The sequence below is a fragment of the Glycine soja genome, chromosome 8 (genome assembly GCF_004193775.1).
Source record: "Glycine soja cultivar W05 chromosome 8, ASM419377v2, whole genome shotgun sequence".
NCBI lineage: Eukaryota > Viridiplantae > Streptophyta > Magnoliopsida > Fabales > Fabaceae > Glycine > Glycine soja.
Genome location: NC_041009.1, coordinates 36,606,504 through 36,622,772, shown reverse-complemented (window position 1 = coordinate 36,622,772; position 16,269 = coordinate 36,606,504). Strand labels below are relative to the sequence as shown.

Sequence of the window (16,269 nt, the reverse complement as noted above, 5' to 3'; positions counted from 1 at the left end):
AAATTATAAACACATATAAAATAAATATTTTCCTTTTTATTACATATCAAATTATCAATCAAAATTTAGATCTTAAATTACTTGATTAAGAGACCCAAAAGGTTGTTAGTTATGTAGAGAAAAAAATAAAAAAGTATAAATGAACTTTAATAAATCATAATGCGTCTGCATCAGACCTTCACGTCTCGTTGTTGTTTTCCATCATTTTTATTTTCGAAAGAAACAAAGAAATGTCTATGTGCAATCCAAGCTTAACAGATAGCTCATTACCTCAAATTTCCCTACCCCTTATCATAGATTAATATTGAAATTTCAAAATTTAGCAGTCAGTAAGTTGAAGTCTACTAAATTCAAATTATTATATAAAAAAAATACTAACGTCTACACTGAGATTATGAGATTGTTGTAAATATATTTGGACATGTTTTATATAAATAAATTTAAGGCTAAAATACGTTTTTTTTCTCATAAAATTGAAAATAAACTTTTTTTGTTTTAATAAAATTAAAATGTGACATTTTTTCAACAAGAGAAGGTTCCGTTGTATCTAAATCCAAAGCATAACTGATGCAAATGTAATATTTTTTACATCAATTATGGAACCTTACCTTGAAAGAAAAAATGACAAATTTTAATTTTGTAGGAATGAAAAATGTAATACAAATTTTTAAAAAAAAAACATAAATTTCTAAAAAAAATTGTGGAATATATAAATTTTTAATTTTAAGAAAACGAAAAATATATTTAAAATTTAAATTTAAGTAAATTTAACCAAAATAGCAATATAACACTCTTAGAATTATAATATCATTAATTGAGTTATTTATATAAAATGTGTGGATTATTATAAATTTCAATAACACGAGTCTTTTGATAACTTACATATATGCTTGATGCAAAAACTTCATTCAATTTTACTTCGTTTTTTCGTCCGCTCAAGTTTATAATTCTTTGAGAAGCCAGACTATAGCTTGCCTTGTAGTGTAATATAAAAGGGAAAAAAAAAAAACTATATTACGCATAAGGATATTGGGAAAATTGATAACCACAGGAACAGGGTATATATGATCTTATAATGTAAGAAGCTATCCTTACTCCACGTATGACGAAACTGTTACTTAGAATCATAATATCATGAAGAATTTAACACAACCATTAGTATTATAAAGAATTCAAACAAGAGATTCTTGAATCTTGTTTAGGAAAGAACAACTATCAACTATTTATGTGTTTGGTGAAAAATTGTACCATAGACATTTTATTTATTTATTTATTTGAAGAGGACATTTTATTGAAACACACGTTATAGATTTTTAAATATTTATAATAAAATAATAAGTTTTTTTATTTTATACGAAATTTTTCATTGAAAAATATACAAAATTGAAACTTACATTATTTTAGGTTGCATAACCATACATATGAGAAAATGTTAAAGATTTTTTTGTGAGAAAAGGTATGTAACTAATTTTTCTTAGGTTGATGTTCAGAAGACATTATTATTATTGGAACTAAAAAAACGTTTCTCAAAATCTAACACACTTATGTATGTTGTAATTTAGTATTAAAAATATTAATTAAAATATCATTTATAATAATCCTATTTGTCTCAAACAATATTGCCTCCAATAAAATATATATGTAGTCTTTATAAAAAAAATTATTGTATTTAAAAATAAAAACATAATTAATATTATAATAGAACTAAACTAATAAAAATATATTTTATTAAAATAAAATATACAAATAAATAGGTAATAATATCTATTAGAAATGTTAAGGACAAACCATTTTTCAACATATTATTTATGATTAGTATAAATCTATTGAAAGTTATAAAAAAAATTGAGCTTTACTTTTAATTTTTGTGTCTCACTTATGTAATTGAATAAATATTGCATAAATTCAGTTTGATTTTTTTTAAAAAAAACATAATATTAACAACTCTTGACACAATTATAGCGACTTGTGTCTCCAGCAATATCTACCATGATAAACGAACAAAAAAAAAAAACTTAATTTTTTTCCTATGAACGTATATAGGAAAATTTATACATGGGAGAAAAAATACGGCCTGCCTGGCCGTATCCTAATTAAGACGATACGTTGAAAATTATTATTTTATTTAAAAAAAAAAAAAAAAAAAAGAGGAACTAAAATCTTAGGATGGGTCCCACCGCGTGGCGCCATGCGAAAAACCGATAGAGAGCACTCGCAATGGGATTGGGATAACGATTAACGAGCGACTTCTTCTTCAAAAACACACAAACACACTACACTTTGTCTCTGTTCTGTGTGTGCGAGAAATGGCGATGGCAATGGCGCTTCGCAGGCTTTCATCTTCAATTGACAAGCCTCTGCGCCCTCTCTTCAATGCCGGTTCCCTCTACTACAAGGTTTCTCCCCTCTCTCTCTTCTTCTTCTTCTCACTCTTATTATTTGTTACGAGATATAAGATAGGTCTTGTGGTTGAGAAGAGAAGCTTTAAGGATGAAGGGAAAATAAAGAAGGAAGACATCGCAGATTCGAATTATTTCTGACAAAAACTAATAAACTATCGTTTCAAAAACTAAAAAAGAACTCTTATTATTTGCTGCTCATAATCTTCATTCTTCACCCTTATATATTTTTTTTCTTTTTGTAGTCGTCTTTGCCTGATGAAGCTGTTTACGACAAGGAGCGACCCGGAGTTACAGTAAGTCCATGCTTATCAACAATTTCACTTTCTTTTTGAATGTAGTAGTATTCATTCATCGTTTAATGAAGAGAATATTGCGCCTTTGCAGTGGCCGAAGCAGTTGAATGCTCCACTTGAGGTCGTGGATCCTGAGATTGCTGATATTATTGAGCTTGAGAAAGCTAGGCAATGGAAGGTATATATAATAATTATGTTGTGGTCACATGTCATATGGTGCTTCCTTGTTAAATTATAAGAAAGGGAAAAAAACATGTTTTTAGTTCCTATACTCTCTTTAAACTGAATTTTAGTCTATAGTTCTTTTTTTGGTATAACTAGGAGGTGTATTCCTTCTCTAGTTGCCATTTCATGCCCAAGTCAAAAATCAAAACCCGGATTTTGGTTAAAGAATCCAAGTATCAAATCACTTGTGTCAACAACAACTTTTACTGATCTTTTACTTTCAAATTAATGAATTTAGTTTTCTATCTTTTGAAAATAAGTAAACTTAGCCTTTCTCAAATTTGAAAGTTTTTGACCACCACAAAGTTGGAGAGACTAAATTCACATATTTTCTAAAGTTGAAAGACTAAATTAATTCATCAATTTAAAAGTACAGAAACTAAAATCAAGTTTGACCAACAATACAAGCACCAAAAACACATTTTTCCCTAGTTTATATTTTAGGATTGAAATTTGAAACTCAAGTCTATTAAAATATATGATGTTATAGATTGAATTTTTATGTTTTGGGGTGAACTGTGAAGGGGCTAGAATTGATACCGTCAGAGAATTTCACCTCTGTGTCTGTGATGCAAGCGGTTGGATCGGTTATGACCAACAAATACAGTGAGGGGTACCCTGGTGCAAGATATTATGGTGGAAATGAGTATGTGTCTCTCACTTTTTGCATCTACATGTTTTCATACTCAGGCTCCTTTATAGTTACTAACTTAGAGAGTAAAACAAGTAATTTTAGTTTACTAGAAAAATTTTAATTGGTATTAAGTGCACATATTCAATAAAGAAGAGTGTCAGACTGTTAGCAAATAACATAGTTTCTACCACACTCTATTATTATTAATTAAAATTTATTGGAAATTCCAAAATCTTGAGTGGAACTCATTAAATAATAGTAGGATCCACAAAATTTTGTAATTTTCATTAAATTTCAATCAATAGTGGACGGAATGTTCAAAAGAGTGTGTTTGAAGGTGTGTTATTAATATTTCTGTATATAACAAATCATGAATGTGTTAGAATATTAATAGTCAATTTTCTTATCGCTAGTATTACTTAATTTACTTTTACTCGCTTTAGAAGATTCAAATCTGTCTTGATAACTCTCATCAAGAAGCACAATGATGTATATAATGGTTGGCGTTTTGGATTTTATTCTTCACCGAATTCAAATTCAAAAAAATTGTGGATCTTTCCTTTTCAGGTATATTGACATGGCTGAAACACTGTGCCAAAAGCGTGCCCTAGAAGCTTTTAGATTGGATCCCGCTAAATGGGGAGGTAAACACACAAAGACCAATAAAATAGTAGCACAATAAAGAAATAACCTTTTTTTTTGGCTTTACCAGAATGTACTATTTTTCTCTTCTTGTTATTCGCATGCAAGTGAATGTGTCTATTCCTTGGGAGCTATTATTGTTTATGAGCCATGGTAGTACTTTTTCTACATAGTTCTAAACTTGTTTTATACATGCTAAGGTGGAATTCAGACTAAGATTCTAGAGGTTGAAGTGTGACATGGGCTTTGCTGGTTAAATCTCAAAATAATCACTGAAGAGTTTTCTTGATGTTCAATAGATCCATTAAAAGTATTAGGTGTTTGTTTAAGTCTTCTGATATGTCACTGTTACCCCTTAATTGCAGTGAACGTGCAGCCTCTGTCAGGGTCTCCTGCAAATTTCCACGTTTACACTGCATTGCTTAAACCTCATGAAAGAATCATGGCACTTGATCTTCCTCATGGTGGCCATCTTTCTCACGGATATCAGGTACTTTGAAGTTTGAACTTCCATCATTCATTTCATCTTATAATGAAATGAAATCTGTAGTGTGTATATGGCTATTTAATAATTATTGTCTTTTTATTTTGATATCTTTTCAACGATTGAATAGACCTTGCTGTCATTAATGAAAAATTGTACTTGTTTAAATATTTAATTATTTACATTTCTATTTGAGTCATTGTGTAAACTGTTAAGTGCTAACTATTGGCAATGTCAACCTATCATATGACAAACAAGTAGACTGTTCACATTTTCCAGACAAGCTCTATCAGTTGTATTTTAATTCATGTAACAAGCTCTCTCAATTCACTTAGCATCTTCATTATCTGCATCTAATATTGCTGCTACTACTATGCAGACTGATACCAAAAAGATATCTGCAGTCTCGATATTTTTTGAGACAATGCCATATCGATTGAATGAAAGTACAGGATACATCGACTATGACCAGGTATTGTTGCAGGGTATATTTTATCATGGTAGCGATGCTTTTAGCTACATTTCATTGATATTTTCATGTCATCTCATGGTTTTTGTGGTGTGAAAATCTTGAAATACAGATGGAGAAATCTGCTACACTCTTCAGGCCAAAATTAATTGTTGCTGGAGCTAGCGCTTATGCACGTCTCTATGATTATGAACGTGTACGCAAGGTAATATGCAGTCACAAGTATACGGTATATGATGATTTTATAAATAGATTGCATGTTAGAATTTTTATTTTCACCGAGTAGGATAAGACTGTTGTTTTTTTCCTCTTTTTTAGTTTTTGGTGAAGGGATAAGGCTGTTGTTGTACCTTTTACTTTGAATGATACTATGGAAGTCCCAAGGTTAATTTTGTGAAACATGTTACAGGTTTGCGATAAACAGAAAGCTATACTATTGGCAGATATGGCACACATCAGTGGATTGGTTGCAGCTGGTGTCATCCCATCACCTTTTGATTATGCTGATGTAGTTACTACCACAACTCACAAGTCACTTCGAGGACCACGTGGAGCTATGATATTCTACAGAAAAGGGGTTAAAGAAATTAACAAACAAGGAAAAGAGGTCAATTCCAAGGAAAAAGTTCTTTGACATTTTTGTTTATTTTAATTTCTGTACTCTCAGATTTCATTCTCATCAACAGGATAGTATGTGTTGTTTCCCACTTGAATTTATGTAAATTCATAAATCATAACAGTTGTTCTTCTTTCAATTTGAAGGTATTGTATGACTACGAAGACAAAATCAACCAAGCTGTTTTCCCTGGACTGCAAGGTGGCCCTCACAACCACACTATTACTGGTTTAGCTGTTGCGTTGAAGCAGGTACACAAGTGGAGAAGATCATAATTTGATCATTACTTTACCAGTGTTTCAATAGTCACAGACTGAGATGGAAGGGATCTGTGTCACTGTCTGTTTTTCTTCATATTTTTTGTTTCCACTTACAGCTGCCAATGACAATCAAATGACTCTGTAGTAAGATTTTTCTTCCATCTTAGAATAATAAGGTTTATATTAGGGATTTGATTTGCTACATGACATAATTTGAGGATAACATAGGTTACTTTCTGCGATCCCTAGAAATTTCAACGTATGCTAAATGGGTGGGGTGAATAAGTCAAAATGGAAAATGGACATAATTTGAAGCTTTAAAAGAGTAGCCAAAAATGGTTCTCCACGTTCTCTAAATGGCTTGGAAACCAGATTCTCTGAGGCCATAACTTCTTTTTAACTTAGTAAAATAATTGTTATTGTGGAAATACTAGTATGTGCTCTGCATATATTAATTTATATATATATATATATATATATATATATATATATATATATATATATATATATATATATAACTCTCTTGGTGAATGCAGGCCACTACTCCCGAATATAGAGCATATCAAGAGCAAGTTCTCAGCAACAGCTTTAAATTTGCACAGGTACATTACAAAAGAGAACGTCTTTTCCCTGCCTATTTTGGTTCTTAATCCACAAAGTGGTTACTAACTGTCTTTTCATATCCAAGAAATTAACTTCTTGTACCTAACACTGAAATTATAATATGTCCCAGGCTCTGAGTGAGAGAAGCTATGAGCTTGTCTCTGGTGGAACCGAGAATCACCTGGTTTTGGTGAATCTGAAGAATAAGGTAATAGGAAATTGTTTTGGCAATTCATGTAAGCCTCAGTAGCTCTGAATAAGAAATCATCACATCTAATGCGACTTGTTTGTATTTAGTCATAAAACTGACATGAATTATGAATATACTACTTACTGTTGTGGTTTCATTCAGGAGAAATTTTCTAACATGTTAAAAGGCATATATTATGTCAGATCAATAAAAGAAAGCAGTGATTTATTTCATTCTAAAGGGTCAGTAAAATAGGCTAATCTTTTTTTTTTTTTTCTTTTAAAAATGTGCAGGGTATTGATGGCTCCAGAGTTGAGAAGGTGTTGGAAGCAGTTCATATTGCAGCTAATAAAAACACTGTTCCTGGAGATGTGTCTGCCATGGTTCCTGGTGGCATCAGGATGGGTACAGGCTCTTTGTTGCTTCTGTTACCATTTTTATGTCTTCAGTCAGTTACATGATTTCTCTTGTGGAATTCAGGAACCCCTGCTCTTACTTCTAGAGGATTTGTTGAGGAGGATTTTGTCAAGGTAGCAGAGTTTTTTGATGCAGCAGTGAAGATAGCTGTGAAGATTAAGGGAGAGAGCAAAGGTTCTTAAATCTTCATTATGCTTCCTGAGTTTGCGTTTTTTTTCTTTATCTGGACGTGGCTGATATAAATGTTTTTAACTTCATTCTGCTGGTTTGTTGGGTGCTTACTAAGTTAATATGTGGTTGATGTTAACAAAATTTAATCAGGAACAAAGCTGAAGGACTTCTTGGCCACAATTGAGTCATCTTCTACCTTTCAATCGGAGATAGCAAAGCTCCGCCTTGATGTTGAGGAGTATGCAAAACAATTTCCAACCATTGGTTTTGATAAAGCAACCATGAAGCACAAGAATTGAGAAAAGAAAATTTTCCATTAGGTATGCGTTATTCTTTACTCATTTTCTCATTTGTTTATTCTTATTCATTTTCGTTTGTCCCATATTGGTTGACAAGGTCATAGACAAGAGGTAGTTAGCCACAGAACTTCAAAATGGTGCACTAGAGTAGAGACTTTGTTCTTTTTTCATTCAAAAAACCTTGTCTACTTTATATACTTATATTTCATTTCATAGTGTCCACTCAAAGCTTAAATTTATAGAAAAGACCAAAGCCATATCTGGTAGAACTTTTAAAAACTGATATCTAAAGGTGTGATTTTTTTAACTCATTTTTCTTGTCCAAGACAAGAAAGCTTGCATTTGAGGTTTCTACCATCAAATTTTCTCAATTTTGACATACAAATCCTAGTTTAATGTTCTCTAACAGATGTATTTTTGAAATTTGACAGGTCATCCCATGGTCTTACTGGCAAGCAATTCAACAAGATCAGTTTTCCTGATCCATGGTAGAGGACGACAACATATTTTAAAAACAATGTCAAAAGCCTTTATATGTAAGAATCCAGAAAATCTTGATCGTTATGTTGAAATGTATAGATGCATATGTAATAAAGGCTTCAAATACCAAATTTCTTAATCAGATGATTGTTGAACCTATCCCCTATAATGGGGTTACAATCGATCGTAAGTGGTTGTATCTGCTATAAATTCAACTAGCCTCCTCAATTGCATAGAATCCTGCTGGATGCTGATGTGAATTATTTTACCTCAATGATATTTCTTAAAATGGGCAAAAAATATTATTAGCCATATATGTATCTTCAGGGTGAGCACACCACACATTAAAGGAAAATGGGCAAAAATACAAATTGACAGAGTTAAATTGACAAAAAGAAAAGATGCGTGTGAAAATAGATTTGATGGGAAGTAAAGAGAAGTAAACAAACAAGTGAAGGAAAGAAGTAAGTGAAAATTGTTAAAAAAAAATAGAAATACAGAAATTGAAAGAAATGCATGAAGTAAAAGCTGAACCAGAACCATGACCAAGAAAACTTTTTATTCTGCTTTAAACTGTGAAGTAGTTAATTATCGATTAAGTGACATGTTAATTCTCTTAAATAAAATACTTCATCCGTCCCATTACAATAGTCGTATAAGAGGAAAAAAAAATATCCCAAAATAATTAGTGTAATCCTCGATTGTTGATTTTTTAGCAGTTTACACATTACCACACTTCATGCGGTGACACTTCACTCAATTTATCTTTAATCTTCAAAATGTCATCCTATTGGCTTTTTCTATTTGGTCGAATGCTCTAGCCGAAATTTTTGCAGGTGGTTTTTTTTCTACAAATAAGATACCATTTCATTTTTTTCTCAGGATTGTAGCGGGTAGCAAGTCTTGGAGATATGCAAATTTGTCAAATAAAAGATACACTTAAAATTAATACTCTTCCAAAACATCTAAAAATTGAAATTCAATATATCCAAAAGGTGTACAGAATAAATTGATATGATTCGGCAATCATACCAGAAACACAAACAAACATCACAAATTATACAATAAGCAAAATGCAATGAGAATACACAAAGGGAGGGGAAGTAACTACGACCCCTAAACTTGAAAGTTGTTTACCAAAATCTCCTCTTCATATACATCATTGAAGAAAAGAAACCTAAAAAAGAAGGAATCAGGAAAACGGTATAAGATTCTATTACTTTTCACACGGTTTCCCAAGTCAAATAGAATATATACCATGCTGACAATGCAATGCAAGAAAAGGTGTAAGATTCTCGTACTTTCAACTTTTCCATTTGCAAGAATAATACTTTGGATGGTAGAAATAAAAAAATTCCCGTTTTTTGGAATTAATATTTTACTGAATCCTTCTTGAACGCATTTAAATTTAAATAAGAATCATCATCATAGGAACATAACTCTATTTGGATAAATATAGAAAAGGTATAAGATTCTTTGACTTTTTACATGGTTTCTCAAGTCAAATGGAATATACACCATGCTGACAATGCAATACTGACAAAGTCATCTTCCATATTTGTTATTATAAGAATAAGAATAGAAATTTGTCAGATTTAGAGAATCACTAACCATGAACATTAATATTCTTATTCTTTTTAACAGCACTGCTTTCCATGTCATTCTTCTGAGTTTTATAAAAAGGTGGGACAAAAGATAGAATAACATTAAAAGAAAAGGTAATTAAATTGAATAAGAAATGACCATGTCCGTGCCATGTTTAACATAATCTATAAGAAATGACTATTGAGAAAGATCCTTGCATTAGAGAAGAAGTCTATATGTAGTCTATATTAAAAAAGAGAAAAAGTCGCTAAAACAAACCAATAAACAAAACAAAGAGAAATCACAACATTTTTTGACAAATAATAACCCATTGTGCCGAAGGCAAGTAATTGACAAAAACTCCTCTACACGCCCCCTACACGGAGAAATACACTGAAATAGAAAGCTATTGCTTTTGAACATTAAATATGAAAAGTTAGAATATATAAAGAATTAAGTGTGGGGGAAACTAACTAAGAAGTAAAACAATTTATATCCTATCGCAGTTATTTAAGGTAACCAACCAATGACGTTGACTAATGCTTTAAATACAATTTGCTTAAGGTACATTTTGAGGATCAATTAACAACCACATTTGATGCATAAGAGTTAAATAATTTACTATATTCTACTATCTCTACTTCCTTATAATAAAGGAACTGCCAAACTGCATACGTGTCAGCTCCACGATTTTTGGCCGATTTAAACTTTTTTTTCTTTCTCATTTGCTTGTGTTTTGTTTCTTCTTACGTTGTGTTTTGGTTTGTTGCGATTGTCTAGGATCTGCCGTTTTCCTCTTCATTTTTTTTTTTCAAAATCTCCAACTCACGCTTTCTTCTTCTTTCCGAGCTACCTACCTACAGTAGCTCTAAACGTCTGAGTTAGCAGGGCTATGAGGTCACGTCGTCGACCTAGGAAGCTTCTCGACCTGTTGATGTTCAACAACAAATGAATAAACCAATGCATATCTAAAAACTACTCATTTATTTGTTTCCATCTTGCGTATTCACCTTCTTCTCTAGCAAAGCTCCATTGTGCATCTTACAAGCTCATCCTCGGAGAGATTTGTGTGGATGAGTTGTTAACTCGTTGGCAAGTGCACCAAATTTGTCACAACTAGTAAAGTATTGGAAAGTCCGAGTATCAAATCCATAGAAACTTTGTTTGTATTAGATTGATGCAAACTGAATTTACAAGCAAGAGATAAGGAATTTAAAATAACATAAGATAGGAGATGAGATAAAGATTTAAAAATTAAAATAGAAGATAGAAAATATAAAAGATTTAAATTAAAAAGATGATAAAATAGAAGATAAAAAAAGATAAGAAAAGAAAAGCAAAAGATAAGAAAAATAAAAGATTAAGATGAAGATGAAGAAAGATAAATTAAGAATGTAATAATATTGGGACCTAGTCTGCCTGAGATGTATTATTTAAGATTTTTCTTTGTCAGTTTGGTGAATTTTATCTTACCCACATCTGTTACTTGCCCCTGATGTCTCTCTCATTATGACAAGTCTATTTTACCTATCTATCTCCCAAATGCCTTTGCAAAGACTCAATAGATGTTTGCTTTGATGCATGAGCATAATGCAATTACTCTATGTCTAGTAATGATTTTATTAAGATACCTCTTTCTTTTAGTTTGATTAGAAATTACCCTCTATCGAGACCTTCCTTTTATTTCTATTAATGATTAACCTCTATCGAGCACTTAACCCCTAAAGATGATGGAATGATGAATGATACATGAAATTAAAATAAGGAAGGATAATAGGAAAGAAAACACATGTTTGCATTGATAGATATGAAGTGTACAATACTCAGGTTTAAGATGTATTCATTAAAGAGCTCAGAGTCTCCGGGGTGGTGTCTTTTTTCCTTGGCTTGACTCCCTTTTTATAGTTATTGGAGTGGACTTGGGCCTAATGCCAAAAATCTTCCTTATTCATATTTTTTATATTTTCTGGATCTTTTTCACTTTTAATCCCTCCTTTTCATATCTGCAAACCATAAATAAGAAAAATATTAATTCCTAACGTTTAAGCCAAAAATAACTGCTAAATAAATATTTTTAAAGATATTTTCAATATATTTTTATTATAAAAAATAGCTCATATTTAGCAGTTATCATGAGTCAAGCTATCTTTTCATGTATTGTTTCATGCATGACTTAGGCTTTCATCATTTTCACCTTTTTTCATACTTTGTTTTAAAGTTCAAGCATTTTTCTCCTTTCTCATACTTTTTCATTTCAAGTTAAATGGAGTTTGTTAAGTATTCAAAACTCTTGACGCTCATCCTAGAGAGATTTGTGTGGGTGAGTCAAGCTATTTTTTCGTGTATCATTTCATGCATGACTCAGGCTTTCATCATTTTCACCTTTTTTCATACTTTGTTTTAAAGTTCAAGCATTTTTCTCCTTTCTCATACTTTTTCATTTCAAGTTAGTTTAAATGGTGTTTGTTAAGTATTTAAAACTCTTGATGTTTTTTTTACATGTGTTTCTTTGCAATTGAGAACCAAAGTTTAATGGCTACTGGTAAGGTTTTAATGATCTAATAATAGTAGAATTCATTTGAGTTATGCTGATTATAGAAATGATCAGATACTTGGCTGCTTAGTCCATATGTAGGATTCGTTTGAGTTATTTCTCGATATAACTGCAGTTTTCATATTTGTTTAGCATTGTTTCGTAGATTGAATTCCATAGCAGAGATAAATGATGACAAGGAAACCTGGAAGATTGTTGTTTGACTAATAAACATGTTGACTATACCAAGATCACCTAGGTTTAATATCGAACTAATTATAATTGACAAGGAGGTCAGGTTACTTGATTTATTCAATATGGTGTATCCATTGGTTGTTGTATTTTTTTTCAAACAAGATCACCTAGCTCAAACGAATCACTGTCAAATATTTATTGTCCAGGGTGATAAAATTCTAGCTCAAATGAAGAATGTTGATGTTCAAATGTTGAATGTAAATTTTGAAGTTGGACAAACTTATGTGATTTAGAACTTTGAAGTAGAGAAAAATAGTGGTCAGTATAAGGCTACACAACATGCTTTTAAAATTAACTTTGTGAAAGCAACCAAAATTACGGCCCACAAAATACTTGAAATACCTGAGACAATGTATAATTTCACAATGTTTGATACCATTGTAAATGGCTATGCCATACCTGATTATTTAATAGGTATAATTTTTTAAAAATTGAAGAATTGATTTGATTAACATGTTAATGTTGTTATGTTTTTTTACTTTGGATTTTTGTTGAAGATGTTATTGGTGAGGTTGTTGAAATTGGTCAATGGAATCTGCATGGCAAGCCAAAGAAAGTGGTTTTCAAAATGAAAGATGAATGGTATTCATTAGTTTATTATTATTAGAATCAGAAGTTGTTACTAACATTTATTAGTTTCAGAAGTTTTTTAATGTTACTTGCATTTTATGTAACACAGCGAAAGTATCATCAATTGTACTTTGTATGAGGCATTTGCTATGAAGCTTAAGGAATGTTTGGATAACCATGTTATTGGGTCGGTGTTGTTGCTGTTGTCTATGGCTAAAATCAAAGAACCTAGAGGTTGTTCGTTTTGAACATTCAATTTTTAAATGTTTGATTCTATGTATCCAATGATAAATGTAACGATTGTTTCCTTTAATGCAAGCACTTATCCTATATCAATACAGAATTCAATGTATAGTTCCCAGCTATTTGTGAATAGCGACATCAAGGATCGATTATGTGCTTCGTGCTGATGAAATCTATATTTTGATGTAGTTATGCATACTTGCAGTTTACTTATAATTACATTTGATTCTTTATTTCAGTATGGATCCAAGTTAGCTAACAATGATTCGTTGTACTCAAAGAGGAAGCCAGATTTTGGGGCCTTCACTGTATTATGTTGGAGATCGCTTTATGCATAATGCAAAAATGATATATTTTGATGAAGTCAACAAAGTGAAAAAGGTTTGAATTTGAATTAATTTTTATACATTAGTTGGTTTCGATTTAACATCATATCAACAATTGTATGTTAGCATAAATGTTGTATTTACTTATGATTTCATGTCATGTGTTTGTTGTAGGAGTGTATGTGTGTGACCATGGCTAATATAACGAAATTGTAGGTAGCCAATGGTTGGATTTATGATGCTTGTCCCAAATGTAACAAGAAGGTTGATGGAGAGGCTTTGCCTATTTTTTGTGTTGGTTATGGAAATGAAAGTGCAAGTACAATACCAAAGTAAGTTGAACGTGTATTATGTCTAGATAATAAATTTCATAGAATGAGTGTTATTATCATTGTGTATAGTTGTTAATAAAAGAAATTTTGTCATAGGTTTCGTGTAGATGTCAGAGTGACTCAGCCACGTGAATCTGCCATTTTTATACTTTGGGATTGGGAATGTTATGCTTTGATAAATGAGACTGCAATTGATATTAAATAGAGAATTATTGATGAGGTGAAGCATATTATATCTACCATAATGTGAGAATATTCCTTTGGTACACATAATTGTAGTGCTATGTTAATGGTGTCATATTTACAATTACATAGGAAGGAGTTTTTGATCCAAGAGATATACCTAAAACTCTTGATCATGTATTAGGAAAAAGGCTGGCCTTCAGGTTCAAGGTAGTCCCTAGCAATACACATCATTTTGTTTCTCAGTTATCTCAAGACGAGACATTAATAAGTTCTATTGTTGCTAAGCTTTCTACCTTTGACCTTTAGGTAAGGTTGAATGAGTTATTGGCTATTTAAGATTCACTGTATTCGTTACTAACTGGGTTGGTTAATATACTTCTAAGGATGAAGCTGGTCCATCTGTGCCATTAGTGCATAAGAATAATAATGTTTTTGACAATATAAGTTATTTGGTATTACTGATTGGGTTGATTGTAATTTAATCAATCAGAATGGTGTATGATTAATTGATTCTATCGCAACCTGCCCTCCGGCGGGGGCGCGAATAGGCCTCTCGGTCGGGCCAAAGGTGCGTCTTCCATTGAAGGAAAATGCATGGAGTCGCCACCAATGTTTATTCAAGGAAAACGACAGAAAAACCAAATTGGAAAGGGGTCGAGGGTCTACCTATTTTGAAAATGAGGGTTCGGGAGTCATTTACACACGGGGAAGGTATTAGCACCCCACGCGTCCGTCACAAGGGACGACAACCTCTAATCGAATGTGCAAATCATGACTTCAAAACTATGTATTTTCCCTTTTTATGTTATCTTTTCCCTTTATTATGTTTTTTAATTTTTTTTCCTTTTTATGTTTTTACTTTTTTGGGATTTTTATGTTTTTTTTTTCCTTTTATGGGGCCGACAAGGGTGTTTTTCTCGATCCTACGTATTCCTCAATTGCGATGAGAAAATTAGACCTACGTAGTTCTTTAAGATCTGAACGTTGGTTAATTTGTTTTTTTTTAATCTTTTCTGAAAGATTGATTTTAATTGTGAACAAAATTCGTTTAAGGCGTTGGACCTTTGAATCGATCTTTTGATTTTTGAAAAGAGGAGAAAGAGTCGTTAAGGCGTTGGACCTTGAAATGATCTTCTCAAGTTTGAAAGCATGCAATGAATGAAGACATCATCGTCTTCGAAATGCAAATGAAGGTCAGAAAGCATGAAATGACTAAAGACATTGTCGTCTTCGAAATGTAGATAAGGACATTGTCACCTTTTGAAGGCATGCAATGACTGAAGACATTGTCATCTTCGAAATGCAAATAAGGACATTGTCGCCTTTTGAAGGCATGTAATGACAGAAGACATTATCGTCTTTGAAATGTAGATGAGGACATTGTCGCCTTTTGAAGGCATGCAATTGCTGAAGACATTGTCGTCTTCGAAATGTAGATGAGGACATTGTTGCCTTTTGAAGGCATGCAATGATTGAAGACATTGTCATCTTCGAAAATGCAAATGAGGACATTGTTGCCTTTTGAAGGCATGCAATGTGTCATACCCTAATTTCTTCTGGGGACCATTGTTTGTTGGCATGCAACCTTTGTTTGACCACTTCAAAATGTTTAACACCCATCGTTGTGGAATCCGTCAAGTTCCAAGATGTTTTGGGAAGAAACAGGTCAAAAACACGAAAACGAGAGTGTATTCAGCAAAGTAGGGTGTGTGTAAATAAACTGTTACACTCTAATTTCATCTGAGGACCATTGTTGATCGCTTCAGAAGGCTTAACACTCATCGCGGTGGAATCCGTAAAGTTTCGTGAGATTTCGGAAGGAAAATAGCCAAAAACACAAACACGGGGGGGTTATCAAGAAAGGGTGTATATAGCAATTCGAATCTAGGTCTTTCTAGAACATTTTGGAAGTTGGGTTGCTTAAGGAGGAAGCAACTGGGCGAAAAACTCCTCCATGTTGTTGAAAAATGGTTTCCGGGGCTTCCGTGACTTTTGTAAAATTTCTGTAAACCTTGGGTAAGCATATTTCACTTAATATTGGTGAAAGGGAAGAGA

The 16,269-nt window shown here is 32.0% G+C and overlaps 1 protein-coding gene across 1 annotated transcript; it reads left to right on the top strand.

The window, feature by feature from the left end:
• The first annotated feature begins 2,226 nt into the window (after window positions 1–2,226).
• On the top strand, window positions 2,227–8,459 carry LOC114423034 (serine hydroxymethyltransferase, mitochondrial-like). The gene is made up of 16 exons (XM_028389636.1): window positions 2,227–2,396; window positions 2,645–2,695; window positions 2,787–2,873; window positions 3,445–3,566; window positions 4,122–4,198; window positions 4,562–4,686; window positions 5,060–5,152; window positions 5,262–5,354; window positions 5,559–5,756; window positions 5,912–6,016; window positions 6,562–6,627; window positions 6,759–6,836; window positions 7,112–7,223; window positions 7,299–7,409; window positions 7,557–7,726; window positions 8,137–8,459. The coding sequence occupies exons 1-15, from the start codon at window positions 2,307–2,309 to the stop codon at window positions 7,703–7,705; spliced, it is 1,557 nt and encodes a 518-aa protein (XP_028245437.1). The 5' UTR covers window positions 2,227–2,306; the 3' UTR covers window positions 7,706–7,726; window positions 8,137–8,459.
• Window positions 8,460–16,269: the final 7,810 nt, after the last annotated feature.